We start from the raw sequence: 17,747 nt of genomic DNA, 5'->3' as shown, positions 1-17,747 counted from the left end.
GAGTTATTAACAGTCACAGATTGCAACTCTTTCGAGTACAATCACAGTTCTTGGTTTCCGGGAGTGGGACATGAACCCACAACCCTCTGATTCAAAGGCGAGGGTGCTATGAACTGAGCCACAGATGACACCTCGTGACATCATTCAACTCTTTCGAGTTATCAACAGTCACAGATTGCAACTCTTTCGAGTACAATCACAGTTCTTGGTTTCCGGGAGTGGGACATGAACCCACAACCCTCTGATTCAAAGGCGAGGGTGCTATGAACTGAGCCACAGCTGACACCTCGTGACATCATTCAACCGTGACCAGTTGCAAGAGGGACTGAAACGACTGTGTTCCACAGTCAATCCAATCATTCAATTGAACACTCTCCCTGCAGCATTCAATTGAGTTGTCGCCCAAACATTCATTGAGCACACAAAAAAAACCAATTCCTCCACCACATATAACACAATGCACGTGGCCCACACAAGTGCTAATCAACTGGGGAATGCACCAGGGTTTCCTGACCCTTGATCTAACCACAGAAAACTAACTGAAACTTATGGTCAATGTGTTTCTCTCCACCAGTGCGATATTTTGACACGTCACTGTCCAAGCTGAACAAGTCTTGGTGTTGTGACTGACCCAGAGATGAGTTTCCGATCACACATCTGCTTCATCGCCATGACTGCCTACTTCCACCTCTGTAACATCACCCACCCGAGCACCTGCCTCAGCCTGCCTGCTGCTGAAACCCTTATCCATGCCTTTGTTGCCTCGACTATTCCAACACATGCCTGGCCAGCTCCCCATCTTCCACCCTCCATAAGCTTGACATCCAAAGCGTGCGCCAAGTCCCGTTCGCCCAGCACCCACTGTGCTGACTGCCCTACACTGACATTTCAACAACAAATTCTCACCCTCATTTTCAAATCCCTCCACGGTCTTGCCTTTCCCTGTCTCTAATCTCCTCCAGCCCGACACGATGCCGCGCTCCTTCAAGATAGCTACACGCCTCCAATTCTGGCCTCTCACACATCCCCCGGTTTTTACCACTGCACCATTGGCGGTTGTGCTGTCAGGTACCTTGGCCCTAGGCTCTCAAATTCACATCCTAAGTCCCTCTGCCTTTCAGGTGCTCTTTGACTAGGCTTTTGGTCAATTATCCGAATATCTCACGTGGCTCGTTTTTATTTGACAATGTTCTGCAAAATGCCTTAAGGTGGTTTACTACATTCGAGGCACTATATAAATGCAAGTTGTTGCTGCACAGGAGTTAATGGATTGCTTCAACCCCGTCCCTATAAAACACCAGTAGAAACAGCATGGAAAAGGATAAAAAATGGAAAGGGCTAGCATTTCTGAAACACCTTTCACTCCAGACTTTATAGGGCTTTTTCTTGAAATCGCTATTGTAATGCAGGAAACACAGCAGCCAATTTGCACACAGCAAGCTCCCACAAACAGCAATGAGATAATGGCCAGACAATCTATTTTTGGTGCTGTTGGTTAAGGGTTAAATATGGGCCTGAATTAGCCAGCTCGTTCAAATAGCTTTATATATTTACATCCATCTGAGAAGATAGCCTCGGGCTAGCATCTTGCCTGAAAGGTGGCACCCTCTGACAATGCAGCACTCCCTCAGCACTGCACTGGAGTGCCAATCCAGAATATACGCTCAGATCTCTGGAGTGGGACTGAGCCCACGACCTTCTGATTCAGGCAAGAGTGAGCCTAGAACAACACAACCTTAAAGCATACATCAAAAACGGCCCAGGTTGTTTGCCTCATCTTTATGTTTAGCTTCAGAAAATGCTGGAAACACTCAGGTGAGGTACCATCTGCGCAAAGAAAGAGGGTTTACATTTCAGGAAAGTGATCATGTGAATTCTGTCTCTTCACAGAGGCTGCCTGATGACCTGAATATTTCCAGCATTTTCTGTTTGTCCTTTAGGTTTCCAGCATCCGCAGTATTTTGCTTTTGTTCTTCCGCTTATCTGAGCTGGCATCTTCCTTTCCCAACAATCATAACATCTGGAATTTTACCCTGACGTTTCTATTGTCTGCACACCAGAGCCCTGGTCAAAACGGAGTTTTAGTCTGAGCATACAAAACCTGTTCTGTTAAGACTTCATTTCAGTAAGCTCTTACACCCTATGTCCACTGTGACTATATCAGACACAGAAAACAGTACAGAGCCAGATTGTGACTGTACACATTAAAGTTATTTACTGAAGGAAATTCAAGGTTCAAACACCTCTTTTACCAACAGCATGGCTAGTATCTCCTAATATGGACACCAAATTGATGGGCACAAAAGGTCTGCTGGCCCATCAAGCCCGTCTCCCACCACATAGTGGCTGGAGCAGGACTTGTGCTGAGTGTCAGTTGTTGGCAGCACTCAAACCTGAGTCAAAAGGTTGTGGGTTCAAGCCCCACTCCAGGACTTGAGCACAATAATCATGGCTGACACTCCCCAGTGTCATACTGAGGGAGTGCTGCACTGGGGGAGTATGGATGAGATGTTCAAACAAGGCCCTGTCTGCCATCTAAGGCGGATGTAAAAGATCCAATGGCACTGTTTCGAAGATAGCATGTTTATAGATGTGGTCACCCCACAGCTTAAATGTACGCAGGGAGGGAGAGCATGGGTGACCACCGGGCAGTCAAGAAGAAACAGGCAGAGTGCAGGAGACTCCTGAGTGCATCCTAATCTCCAACCAGCATTCAGTTCTGAACACTGATGAGAGTGAAGGCTCATCTGGGGAGTGCAGCCAGAGCCAAGTCTATGGCCCCACCTGTCAGCTCAGCTGTACAAGGGGGCAGGAAGAAGACTGGAAGAACAATAGTGATAGGAGATTTGATAGTTAGGGGAACAGACGGATGTTTCTGCAGCCACAGGCGTGAATCCAGGATGGTGTGTTGCCTCCCTAGTGCCAGGGGCAAGGGTAACACTGAACAGCTGAGGGCACCCTGAGGGGGGAGGGTGAACAGCCAGCGGTCATGGTCCATACCAGTGCCATCGACATAGATAGAAAGAGGGATGTGATCTGCAGTCAGAATTTAGGGAGCTATGTCGGAAAATAGCAAGAAAGACCTCAAAAGTAGTAACTCCAGATTACTCCTAGTACCATGCACAAGTGAGTATAGAGATAGGAGAGCAGAGCAGATGAATACATGACTGGAGAAATGGTGCATGGAGGAGGGCTTTAGATTCTCGGGACATTGGGATCAGTCCTGGGAGAGATGGGATCTGTACAAGCCAGACAGGTTGCACCTGAACAGAGCCAGGACCAATTTCCTTGCAGGGCGATTTGCTGGTGCTATTGGGGAGGGTTTAAACTAACTTGTCAGGCGGTAATACCAGAGGGGAATACCAAGGTACACAGAGAATTGGGACACAGATAGCACTAGAGTAGGAAACAGATGGGTTGACCATAAGGGGGAAAGCAATAAAGTCTAAATTAGGGTTACAGTGCAGGTATGTGAATGCACACAAAATTGGCGAGTTGCAGATAGCCACATGGAAATAGGATGTGTGGCGATAACAGGGACCTGGCTCAAAGAAGGGAAGGACTGGGTGTTAAAACATTCCTGGATACAAGGTGTCCAGGAAAGATAGGGAAGGAGAAAAGGAGGCAGTATTAAGGAGAACATTGTAATGTTGGAGAACAGGATGTTCACGTGGGGTCAAGGACAGAATACATTTGGCGCGAGCCAAGGAACAAAAAAGGTGGATTAAATTGCTCGGTGTAGGCTAGAGGCCAGTGGGAAAGATGCAGAGGAACTAATTTGCAAAGAAATTACAGAGAAGTGCAATAATTATAAAGTAGTTATAATGGGAGGATTAAATTATACAATATAGACTGTGATAGTAGCAGTGTAAAGGGCAGAGGGGGACAAGCGTGCATTCAGGAGAATTTTCCATAGAAATATGTTTCTAGTTTCAGACCAATGAGAAAGGAGATACTGCTGGATCTGGTTCCTGGGAATGAGGTGGACAAAGTATCAAGTTGAGAAGTTGGGACTGTTCTTCTTGGAGAAGAGAAGGATGAGAGGAGATTTGATAGAGGTGTTCAAAATCATGAAGGGTCTGGACAGAGTAGATAGGGAGAAACTGTTCCCATTGGTGAACGGATTGAGAACCAGAGGGCACAGATATAAGATAATTGGCAAAAGTAACAGCGACATGAGGAAAAATGTTTCCATGCAGTGAGTGGTGAGGATCTGGAATGCACCGCCTGAGAGTGTGGCAGAGGCAGATTCAATCATGGCTTTCAAAATTAGATCATTCCATGAAAAGGAAAAATTTGCTGGGCTATGCGGAAAAGGCAGGGGAGTGGGACTAGGTGAACTGCTCCTCGAGAGGGCCAGCACATACACGACAGGTTGAATAGTCTCCTTCTGTGCTGTAACCATTCTATGAATGTGAGAGCAGGGGAGTTTTCCCTGATACCCTGACCAATATTTATCCCTCAATCAACATCACCACAACAGATTGGTTGGTCATTGTCACATTACCGCTTGCTGTGCACAAAATGGCTGTTGCATTTTCTACATTACAACAGTGACTGCACTTCAAAAGTACTTCATTGGCTGTAAAGTACTTTGAGACATTCAGTGCTCGTGAAAGGCACTATATAAATCCAAGTCTTGCTTTCCTTTCCGAGTTTGTTTGCCACTTTGTGGCAAATTAGGGTCCCCGCACTCTCGGTCTCTGTGCACAAACAACCGTGTCGAGTCTGTACCACTTCACATCTGATCTTTACAGCCAATCGTTTTCACCACCACCTGTTTGGCCTGGATTTCAACACAGAACAGAAATCATCTGGAGGTCAGTCAGCATTTGTGGACAGAGAAACCAAGTTAACAGTTCAGACGGGTGACCTTTCATCAGAGCCCCACTCTGCTTTGCTCTCCAAAAACGTTGTCAGGACCTACACTTTTCTCTTTGTGAGTGCAGCAGCCGCAGAAATCTTGGATTGCAACACAATTGGCTGCCTAAAATATCAAAAAGTCAAGCCTGAATGTGAAGAGAGAGTGAAAACCCTACAGAAACGGAGGAAAACAGTTACTAAGACATCATAAACCAGTCCTTATTTTCTGCACTGGAAAGCAATGTGAGAATCTGAAGCAGCCTAGGGTAGTCAGAAACTATCCAACTGAAGGAACAAAGGGATTTAGGGTCAGGTCAGGTGCCTAAAGGCCAACCCTCCCATTAGGGAGGAGAGAGAGACAGTCTATAGGGCTATAGCCAGTTTGATCAGAGGAATGAAGCCTCCCTTGTCCTGAGGAAAGGGCCTCGGCCCTCGTCTCCCGACCCTGGTCTGCACACAGCTCCAAATCCCAGCTCTGCTCGGTCCCCACTTACCGGGTATCCCTGACCCGGCATGGCCGAGCGGAACATGTTCTGCTGCTGAGCGCCTGCTATCCTGCCTGGGGCCTGTCCCTGCCCCTGTCCTTGTCCAGGCCCCGGACCCGCTACCATAGCGGCAGCAGCCGCCGCACCCGGGCTCATTGTCTGGAACCCTCGCGCCGCCATCTTCCAGCAGGCATCCGCACGCACCGGAAACCCACCGCACTGCTTCCGGTACGCGGCCTATCCCAAACGCGCTCATAGGTCGCCCAAAACAACGCCACTTACAGGGCTGACACTAAACTCCAGACACAGCGCCACCTACAGGGCAGAGACTAAACTCCAAATAAAGCCCCACCTACAGTAAAGAGACTAAACTCCAGACACAGCACCACCTATAGGGCAGACTAAACTCCAGTCAAAGGGTCACTTACAGGGCAGAGGATAAACTCCAGGCACAGCGCTACTTACAATAAAGTGACTAAAGTCCAAACACAGCCCCACCAACAGTAAAGATACTAAACTCCAGACACAGCCCCACCAACAGTAAAGATACTAAACTCCAGACACAGCGCCACCTACAGTAAAGACACTAAACTCCAGACACAGCGCTACCTACAGGGCAGACCAAACTCCAAACACAGCGCCACCTACAGTAAAGAAACTAAACTCCAGACACAGCGCCACCTACAGTAAAGATGTTAAACTCCAGAAACAGCGCCACCTACAGGGCAGAAGCTAAACTCCAAACACATCGCCACCTACAGTGCAGAAACTAAACTCCAGACACAGCGCCACCGACAAGGCAGAGAATAAACTCCAGACACAGCGCCACCTACAGTAAAAATACTAAACTCCAGGCACAGCGCCACCTACAGGGCAGAGACTAAACTCCAAACAAAGCCCCACCTACAGTAAAGAGACTAAATTCCAGACACAGCACCACCTATAGGGCAGACTAAACTCCAGTCAAAGGGTCACTTAAGGGGCAGAGGATAAACTCCAGGCACAGCGCGACTTACAATAAAGTGACTAAAGTCCAAACACAGCGCCACCAACAGTAAAGATACTAAACTCCAGACACATCGCCACCTACAGTAATGAGACTAAACTACAGACACAGCGCCACCTACAGGGCAGACTAAACCAGTCTCAGGGTCACTTACGGGGCAACGACTAAATTCCAGACACAGCGCCACTTACAGGCAGAAAATAAACCCCAGACACAGCGCCAGCTACACTGAAGAGATCAAACTCCAGACAAAGTCCCACCTACAGGGCAGATTAAACTCTAGTCACGGGGTCACTTACAGAGCAGAGACTAAACTCCAGGCACAGCACCACCTAGAGTAAAGACAATGAACTCCAGTCACAGCGTCACCAACAGTAAAGGCACTAAACTCCAGACACAGGGCAACCAAAAGTAAATGCACTAAACTCCAGACACAGTGCTACCAGCAAGGCAGAGATTAAATTCCAAACACAGTGCCACCTACAGGGCAGAGACGAAACTCCAGACACAGCGCCAGCAACAGGGCAGAGACTAAACTCCAGACACAGCGCCAACTACAGGGCAGAGAATAAACTCCAAATAAAGCCCCACCTACAGTAAAGAGACTAAACTCCAGACACAGCACCACCTACAGGGCAGACTAAACTCCAGTCACAGGGTCAGTTATGGGGCAGAGGATAAACTCCAGGCACAGCGCTACTTACAGTAAAGTGACTAAAGTCCTAACACAGCGCCATTAACAGTAAAGACACTAAACTCCAGACAGCGCCAGCTACAGTGAAGAGGCTAAACGCCAGAAAAAGCACCAGCTACAGTGAAGAGACTAAACTCCAGACACAGCACCACCTACAGTGCAGAGACTAAACTTCAGACACAGCCCCACCTACAGGGCAGGCTAAATTCTAGTTACAGGGTCACTTACACGGCAGAGACTAAACTCCAGACACAACACCAGCTACAGAGAAGGGACTAAACTCCAGTCACAGCACCACCAACAGTAAAGACAATAAACTCCAGTCACAGTGCCACCTTCAGTAAAGACACTCAACTCCAGTCACAGCACCACCTACAGTAAAGACACTAAACTCCAGTCACAGGGTCAATTACAGGGCAGAGACAAAACTCCAGGCACAGCGCTACTTACAGTAAAGTGACTAAAGTCCAAACACAGCGCCACCAACAGTAAAGATACTAAACTCCAGACACATCGCCACCTACAGTAATGAGACTAAACTACAGACACAGCGCCACCTACAGGGCAGACTAAACCAGTCTCAGGGTCACTTACGGGGCAACGACTAAATTCCAGACACAGCGCCACTTACAGGCAGAAAATAAACCCCAGACACAGCGCCAGCTACACTGAAGAGATCAAACTCCAGACAAAGTCCCACCTACAGGGCAGATTAAACTCTAGTCACGGGGTCACTTACAGAGCAGAGACTAAACTCCAGGCACAGCACCACCTAGAGTAAAGACAATGAACTCCAGTCACAGCGTCACCAACAGTAAAGGCACTAAACTCCAGACACAGGGCAACCAAAAGTAAATGCACTAAACTCCAGACACAGTGCTACCAGCAAGGCAGAGATTAAATTCCAAACACAGTGCCACCTACAGGGCAGAGACGAAACTCCAGACACAGCGCCAGCAACAGGGCAGAGACTAAACTCCAGACACAGCGCCAACTACAGGGCAGAGAATAAACTCCAAATAAAGCCCCACCTACAGTAAAGAGACTAAACTCCAGACACAGCACCACCTACAGGGCAGACTAAACTCCAGTCACAGGGTCAGTTATGGGGCAGAGGATAAACTCCAGGCACAGCGCTACTTACAGTAAAGTGACTAAAGTCCTAACACAGCGCCATTAACAGTAAAGACACTAAACTCCAGACAGCGCCAGCTACAGTGAAGAGGCTAAACGCCAGAAAAAGCACCAGCTACAGTGAAGAGACTAAACTCCAGACACAGCACCACCTACAGTGCAGAGACTAAACTTCAGACACAGCCCCACCTACAGGGCAGGCTAAATTCTAGTGACAGGGTCACTTACACGGCAGAGACTAAACTCCAGACACAACACCAGCTACAGAGAAGGGACTAAACTCCAGTCACAGCACCACCAACAGTAAAGACAATAAACTCCAGTCACAGTGCCACCTTCAGTAAAGACACTCAACTCCAGTCACAGCACCACCTACAGTAAAGACACTAAACTCCAGTCACAGGGTCAATTACAGGGCAGAGACAAAACTCCAGGCACAGCGCTACTTACAGTAAAGTGACTAAAGTCTAATCACAGCACCACCAACAGTAAAGACACTAAACTACAGACACAGCGCCACCTACAGGGCAGAGACTAAACTCCAGGCACAGCGCCAGCTACAGTGAAGGGACCAAATTCCAGATACAGCTCCACCTAGAGGGCAGATTAAACTCTAGTCACAGGGTCACTTACAGGGCAGAGACTAAACTCCAGACACAGCACCACCTAGAGTAAAGACACTAAACTCCAGTCACTGGGTCACCTTCAGTAAAGACACAAACCTCCAGAAACAGCGCCACCTACAGTAAAGACACTAAACGCCAGACACAGCGCCACCTACAGTAAAGACACTAAACACCAGAAACAGCGCCACCTACAGTGAAGCCATTAAACTCCGGTCACAGCTTCACCCACAGGGCAGAAACTATACTCCAGACACAGTACCACCTAGAGAAAACACACTAAACACCAGACACAGCACCACCTACAGTAAAGACACTAACCTCAGTCACAGCGTCACCTGCAGTAAAGACATTAAACTCTAGTCTCAGCATCACCTACAGTAAAGGCACTCAACTCCAGTCTCAGCGTCACCTACGGTAAAGACACTAAACTCCAGACACAGCACCACCTACAGTAAAGAGACTAAACTCCAGACACAGCACCACCTACAGGGCAGACTAAACCAGTCACAGGGTCACTTACGGGGCAGAAACTAAACTCTAGGCACCGCACCATTTATAGTAAAGTGACTAAAGTCCGAACACAGTGCCACCAACAGTAAAGACACTAAACTCCAGTCACAGTGCCACCTACAGTAAAGAGACTAAACTTCAGACACAGCGCCACTTACAGGGCAGACTAAACCAGTCACAGGGTCACTTACGGGGCAGAGACTAAACTCCAGACACAGCGCCAGCTACAGTGAAGAGACCAAATTCCAGATACAGCCCCACCTACAGGGCAGATTAAACTCTAGTCACAGGGTCACTTACAGAGCAGAGACTAAAGTCCAGACACAGCGCCACCTAGAGTAGAGACACTAAACTTCAGTTACAGCGTCACCTTCAGTAACGACACTAAACTCCAGACACAGCGCAACCTATAGTAAAGACACTAACCTCCAGACACAGCGCAACCAGCAGTGCAGAGACTAAACTCCAGGCACAGCGCCACCTACAGTAAAGACACTAAACGCCAGACACAGCGCCACCTACAGTAAAGACACTAAACACCAGAAACAGCGCCACCTACAGTGAAGCCATTAAACTCCGGTCACAGCTTCACCCACAGGGCAGAAACTATACTCCAGACACAGTACCACCTAGAGAAAACACACTAAACACCAGACACAGCACCACCTACAGTAAAGACACTAACCTCAGTCACAGCGTCACCTGCAGTAAAGACATTAAACTCTAGTCTCAGCATCACCTACAGTAAAGGCACTCAACTCCAGTCTCAGCGTCACCTACGGTAAAGACACTAAACTCCAGACACAGCACCACCTACAGTAAAGAGACTAAACTCCAGACACAGCACCACCTACAGGGCAGACTAAACCAGTCACAGGGTCACTTACAGGGGCAGAAACTAAACTCTAGGCACCGCACCATTTATAGTAAAGTGACTAAAGTCCGAACACAGTGCCACCAACAGTAAAGACACTAAACTCCAGTCACAGTGCCACCTACAGTAAAGAGACTAAACTTCAGACACAGCGCCACTTACAGGGCAGACTAAACCAGTCACAGGGTCACTTACGGGGCAGAGACTAAACTCCAGACACAGCGCCAGCTACAGTGAAGAGACCAAATTCCAGATACAGCCCCACCTACAGGGCAGATTAAACTCTAGTCACAGGGTCACTTACAGAGCAGAGACTAAAGTCCAGACACAGCGCCACCTAGAGTAGAGACACTAAACTTCAGTTACAGCGTCACCTTCAGTAATGACACTAAACTCCAGACACAGCGCAACCTATAGTAAAGACACTAACCTCCAGACACAGCGCAACCAGCAGTGCAGAGACTAAACTCCAGGCACAGCGCCACCTACAGGGCAGACTAAACTCCAGTCACAGTGTCAATTACAGGGCAGAGACTAAATGACAGGCACAGCGCCACTTACAGTAAAGTGACTAAAGTCTAAACACAGCGCCACCAACAGTAAAGACAATAAACTCCAGACACAGCACCGCTTACAGAGCAGAGACTAAACTTCAGAAACAGCGCCACCTACAGTAAAGAGACTAAAGTCCAAACACAGCGCCAGCTACAGTGAAGAGACTAATCGCCAGTCACAGTGCCACCAACAGTAAAGACATTAAACTCCAGTCACAGGGTCACCTTCAGTAAAGACATTAACCTCCAGACACAGTGCCACCAACAGGGTAGAGACTAATTTCCAGACACAGCGCCACCTACAGTAAAGACACTAAACTCCAGTCACAGCACCACCAACAGGAAAGACACTAAATTCAAGTCACAGCGCCACCTACCGTAACGACACTAAACTCCAGACACAGCGCCAGCTACAGTAAAGGCACTCAATTCCAGACACAGCACTACCAACAGGCAGAAACTAAACTCCAGACACAGCGCCACCTACAAGGTAGACTAAACTCCAGTCACAGGGTCACTAACAGGGCAGAGACTAAACACCAGACACAGCGCCACTTACAGTAAAGTGACTAAAGTCTGAACACAGCACCACCAACAGTAAAGACACTAAACTCCAGACACCGCCACCTTCAGGGCAGACGCTAAACTTCAGGCACAGTGCCACCTACATTAAAGAGACTAAAGTCCAAACATAGCGCCAGCTACAGTGACGAGACTAAACTCCACAGCACCACCAACAGGGCAGAAACTAAACTCCAGACACAGCGCCACCTACAGGGTAGACTAAACTCCAGTCACAGGGTCACTTACAGGGCAGAGACAAAACTCCAGTCACAGCGCCACCAACAGCGCAGAGACTAAACTCCAGACACAGTGCCTCCTACAGTAAAGACACTAAACTCCAGACAGAGCGCCACCTACAGGGCAGGCTAAACTCCAGTCACAGGATCATTTACAGGGCAGAGACTAAACTCCAGGCACAGTGCCACTTACAGATACGTGACTAAAGTGCAAACACGGCGCCACCAACAGTAAAGACACTAAACTCCAGACACAGCGCCACCTACAGTAAAGAGACTAAAGTCCAAACATAGCGCCAGCTACAGTGAAGAGACTAAACTCCAGACTCAGCCCCACCTACAGGGCAGACTAAACTCCAGTCACAGGATCATTTACAGGGCAGAGACTAAACTCCAGGCACAGTGCCACTTACAGATAAGTGACTAAAGTCCAAACACGGCGCCACCAGCAGTTAAGACACTAAACTCAAGATACAGCGCCACCTACAGTAAAGAGACTAAACTACAGACACAGCGCCACCTACAGGGCAGACTAAACCAGTCACAGGGTCACTTACGGGGCAACGACTAAACTCCAGACACAACGCCACTTACAGGCAGAAAATAAACCCCAGACACAGCGCCAGCTACAGTGCAGAGATCAAACTCCAGACAAAGTCCCACCTACAGGGCAGATTAAACTCTAGTCACAGGGTTACTTACAGAGCAGAGACTAAACTCCAGGCACACCACCACCTGGAGTAAAGACAATGAACTCCAGTCACAGTGTCACAAACAGTAAAGGCACTAAACTCCAGTCACAGCGTCACCTTCAATAATGACACTTAACTCCAGACACAGCGCAACCAAAAGTAAATGCACTAAACTCCAGACACAGTGCTATCAGCAAGGCAGAGACTAAACTCCAAACACAGTGCCACCCACAGGGCAGAGACGAAACTCCAGACACAGCGCCACCTCCAGGGTAGAGACTAAACTCCAGACACAGCGCCACCAACAGGGCAGAGACTAAACTCCAGACACAGCGCCACCTACAGGGCAGAGACTAAACTCCAGACACCGTGCCACCTACAGGGCAGAGACTAAACTCCAGACACAGCGCTACCAACAGTGCAGACTAAACTCCAGATACAGCACCACCTACAGTAAAGATACTAAACTCCAGACACAGTGCCACCTACAGGGCAGAAACAAAACTCCAGGCACAGCACCACCTACAGTAAAGATATTAAACTCCAGAAAGAGCGCCACCTACAGGGCAGAAATTAAACTCCAGACACAGCGCCACCTGCAAGGCAGAGAATAAACTCCAGACACAGCGCCACCTACAGTAAAAATACTAAGCTCCAGACACAGTGCCACCTACAGGGCAGAAACTAAATTCCAGACACAGCGCCACCTACAGTAAAGATACTAAACTCCAGAAACAATGCCGCCTACAGGGCAGAAACGAAACTCCAGACACAGCGCCACCTACAGTAAAGATACTAAGCTCCAGAAACAATGCCGCCTACAGGGCAGAAACTAAACTCCAGACACATCGCCAACTATAGGGCAGAAACTAAACTCCAGACACAACGCCACCTACAAGGCAGAGAATAAACTCCAAACACACCGCTACCTACAGTAAAGATACTAAACTCCAGACACAGCGCCACCTACAGGGCAGAAACTAAATTCCAGACACAGCGCCACCTACAGTAAAGATACTAAACTCCAGAAACACTGCCGCCTACAGGGCAGAAACTAAACTCCAGACACATCGCCAACTACAGGGCAGAAACTAAACTCCAGACACAACGCCACCTACAGGGCAGAGAATAAACTCCAAATAAAGCCCCGCCTACAGTAAAGAGACTAAACTCCAGACACTGCACCACCTACAGGGCAGACTAAACTCCAGTCACAGGGTCACTTATGGGGCAGAGGATAAACTCCAGGCACAGCGCTACTTACAGTAAAGTGACTAAAGTCCTAACACAGCGCCATTAACAGTAAAGACACTAAACTCCAGCCAGCGCCAGCTACAGTGAAGAGGCTAAACTCCAGAAACAGCACCAGCTACAGTGAAGAGACTAAACTCCAGACACAGCCCCATCTCCAGGGCAGACAAAACTCCAGTCACAGGGTCACTTACAGGGCAGAGGCGAAACTCCAGACACAGCCCCAGCTACAGTGAAGAGACTAAACTCCAGTCACAGCACCACCAACAGCAAAGACACTAAACTTCAGTCACTGCGTCACCTTCAGTAAACACACTAAACTCCAGACACAGCGCCACAACAGGGAAGACACTAAACTCCAGACAAAGCACCACCTACAGTAAAGACACTAACTCCAGACACAGTACCACCTACAGAAAAGACAATGAATTCCAGTCACAGTGGCACCAACAGTAAAGACACTAAACTCCAGACACAGCACCACCTACAGTAAAGACACTAAACTCCATACACAGCCCACCAACTGGGCAGAGACTAAATTCCAGACACTGCGCCACCTACAGTAAAGACACTATACTCCAGACACAGCACTAGCAACAGTGAAGGCACTAAACTCCAGACACAGCACTAGCAACAGTGAAGTCACTAAACTCCAGACACAGCGCCACCTACGGGTCAGAGACTAAATCCCAGAAACAGAACCACCAACAGGGCAGAGACTAAACTCCAGGCACAGCGCCACCCACAGTAAAGAGACTAAACTCCAGACACAGCGCCACCTACAGGGCAGACTAAACTCTAGTCACAGGGTCACTTACAGGGCAGAGACTAAACACCAGGCACAGCACCACTTACAGTGAAGTGACTAAAGTCTAAACACACCACCACCAACAGTAAAGACACTAAGCTCCAGACACAGCACCACCTACAGTGCAGAGACTAAACTTCAGACACAGCCCCACCTGCAGGGCAGGCTAAACTCTAGTCACAGGGTCACTTACACGGCAGAGACAAAACTCCAGACACAGTGCCAGCTACGGAGAAGAGATTAAACTCCAGTCACAGCGCCACCAACAGTAAAGACACTAAACTCCAGTCACAGCGTCACCTTCAGTAAAGGCACTAAACTCCGGACACAGTGCCACTAACAGGGCAGTGACTAAACTCCAGACACAGCACCACCAGCAGTAAAGACACTAAACTCCAGACACAGCACCACCTACAGGGCAGAGACTAAACTTCGGACACAGTGCCACCTACAGTAAAGAGACTAAAGTCCAGGCACAGCACCACCTACAGTGCAGAGACTAAACTTCAGACACAGCCCCACCTACAGGGCAGGCTAAACTCTAGTCACAGGGTCACTTACACGGCAGAGACTAAACTCCAGACACTGCACCAGCTACAGAGAAGGGACTAAACTCCAGTCAAAGCGCCACCAACAGTAAAGACAATAAACTCCAGTCACAGCGCCACCTTCAGAAAAGACACTAAACTCCAGACACAGCACCACCTACAGTAAAGACACTCAACTCCAGACACAGCGCCACCTACAGTAAAGACACTAAACTCCAGTCAAAGCGCCACCAACAGTAAAGACAATAAACTCCAGTCACAGTGCCACCTTCAGAAAAGACACTCAACTCCAGACACAGCACCACCTACAGTAAAGAGACTAAAGTCCAAACATAGCGCCAGCTACAGTGAATAGACTAAACTCCAGACTCAGCCCCACCTACAGGGCAGACTAAACCAGTCACAGGGTGACTTACGGGGCAGAGACTAAACTCCAGGCACAGCGCCACTTACAGTAAAGTGACTAAAGTCTGAACACAGCGCCACCAACAGTAAAGACACTAAACTCCAGACTCAGTGCCAGCTACTGTGGAGAGACTAAACTCCAGACACAGCGCCACCTATAGTGAAGAGTCTAAACTCCAGACACAGCGCCACCTACAGGGCAGTGGCTAAACTTCAGACACAGCATCACCTACAGTAAAGAGGCTAAAGTCCAAACATTGTGCCAGCTAGTGAAGAGACTAAACTCCAGACACAGCACCAGCTACAGAGAAGGGACTAAACTCCAGTCAAAGCGCCACCAACAGTAAAGACAATAAACTCCAGTCACAGTGCCACCTTCAGAAAATACACTAAACTCCAGACACAGCATCACCTACAGGAAAGACACTCAACTCCAGACACAGCGCCACGGACAGGGCAGGCTGAACTCCAGTCAAAGGGTCAATTACAGGGCGGAGACAAAACTCCAGGCACAGCGCTACTTACAGTAAAGTGACTAAAATCTAAACACAGTGCCACCAACAGTAAAGACACTAAACTACAGACACAGCGCCACTTACAGGGCAGAGACTAAACTCCAGGCACAGCACCACTTACAATAAAGTGACTAAAGTCCGAAGACAGTGCCACCAACAGTAAAGACACTAAACTCCAGTCACATCGCCACCTACAGTAAAGGGACTAAACACCAGACACAGTGCCACTTACAGGGCAGACTAAACCAGTCACAGGGTCACTTACGGGGCAGTGACTAAACTGCAGACACAGCGCCACTTACAGGGCAGACTAAACCAGTCACAGGGTCACTTACGGGGCAGTGACTAAACTGCAGACACAGCGCCAGCTACAGTGAAGAGACCAAATTGCAGATACAGCCTCACCTACAGGGCAGATAAAACTCCAGACACAGTGCCACTTACAGGGCAGACTAAACCAGTCACAGGGTCACTTACAGAGCAGAGACTAAACTCCAGACACAGCGCCACCTAGAGTAAAGACACTAAACTCCAGTTACAGCGTCACCTTCAGTAACGACACTAAACTCCAGACACAGCGCAACCTATAGTAAAGACACTAAACTCCAGACACAGCGCAACCAGCAGTGCAGAGACTAAACTCAATACACAGCCCACCAACTGGGCAGAGACTGAACTCCAGACACTGCACCACCTACAGTAAAGACACTGAACTCCAGACACAGCGCCATCTACAGGGCAGAGACTAAACTCCAGACACAGCGCCACCTACAGGTCAGAGGCTAAACTCCGGACACAGCACCACCTACAGGGCAGACTAAACTCCAGTCACAGTGTCAATTACAGGGCAGAGACTAAATGCCAGGCACAGCGCCACTTACAGTAAAGTGACTAAAGTCTAAACACAGCACCACCAACAGTAAAGACAATAAACTCCAGACACAGCGCCGCTTACAGGGCAGAGACTGAACTTCAGAAACAGCGCCACCTACAGTAAAGAGACTAAAGTCCAAACACAGCGCCAGCTACAGTGAAGAGACTAAACTCCAGTCACAGTGCCACCAACAGTAAAGACATTAAACTCCAGTCACAGGGTCACCTTCAGTAAAGACACTAACCTCCAGACACAGTGCCACCAACAGGGTAGCGACTAATTTCCAGACACAGGGTCACTTACAGGGCAGAGACGAAACTCAAGTCACAGCGCCACCAACAGTAAAGACACTAAACTCCAGTCACAGCGTCACCTTCAGTAAAGACACTAAACTCCAGTCACAGCGTCACCTTCAGTAAAGACACTAACCTCCAGACACAGTGCCACCAACAGGGTAGCGACTAATTTCCAGACACAGGGTCACTTACAGGGCAGAGACGAAACTCAAGTCACAGCGCCACCAACAGTAAAGACACTAAACTCCAGTCACAGCGTCACCTTCAGTAAAGACACTAAACTCCAGACACAGTGCCACTAACAGGGCAGAGACTACACTCCAGACACAGCACCACCAATAGTAAAGACAATAAACTCCAGACACAGCGCCGCTTACAGGGCAGAGACTGAACTTCAGAAACAGTGCCACCTACAGTAAAGAGACTAAAGTCCAAACACAGCGCCAGCTACAGTGAAGAGACTAAACTCCAGTCACAGTGCCACCAACAGTAAAGACATTAAACTCCAGTCACAGGGTCACCTTCAGTAAAGACACTAACCTCCAGACACAGTGCCACCAACAGGGTAGCGACTAATTTCCAGACACAGGGTCACTTACAGGGCAGAGACGAAACTCAAGTCACAGCGCCACCAACAGTAAAGACACTAAACTCCAGTCACAGCGTCACCTTCAGTAAAGACACTAAACTCCAGACACAGTGCCACTAACAGGGCAGAGACTACACTCCAGACACAGCACCACCAATAGTAAAGACACTAAACTCCAGACACAGCGCCACCTACAGGGCAGAGACTAAACTTCGGACATAGT

The 17,747-nt window shown here is 48.5% G+C and overlaps 1 protein-coding gene across 1 annotated transcript in view; it reads right to left on the bottom strand.

Annotated features, from left to right (window-relative positions):
• Positions 1–5,597, bottom strand: part of smarcd1 (SWI/SNF related BAF chromatin remodeling complex subunit D1) — a 48,250-nt gene extending 42,653 nt beyond the window's left edge. The window contains exon 1 of the mRNA XM_078534417.1: positions 5,358–5,597. Within this exon, the coding sequence (XP_078390543.1) occupies positions 5,358–5,528 (171 nt within the window). The 5' untranslated portion in view covers positions 5,529–5,597. The remainder of the gene's footprint in view (positions 1–5,357) is intronic.
• Between the last annotated feature and the right edge of the window lie 12,150 nt (positions 5,598–17,747).

Source organism: Cetorhinus maximus, chromosome X (assembly GCF_964194155.1).
Source record: "Cetorhinus maximus chromosome X, sCetMax3.hap1.1, whole genome shotgun sequence".
Taxonomy (NCBI): domain Eukaryota; kingdom Metazoa; phylum Chordata; class Chondrichthyes; order Lamniformes; family Cetorhinidae; genus Cetorhinus; species Cetorhinus maximus.
This window is presented reverse-complemented; position numbering and strand designations above follow the sequence as displayed.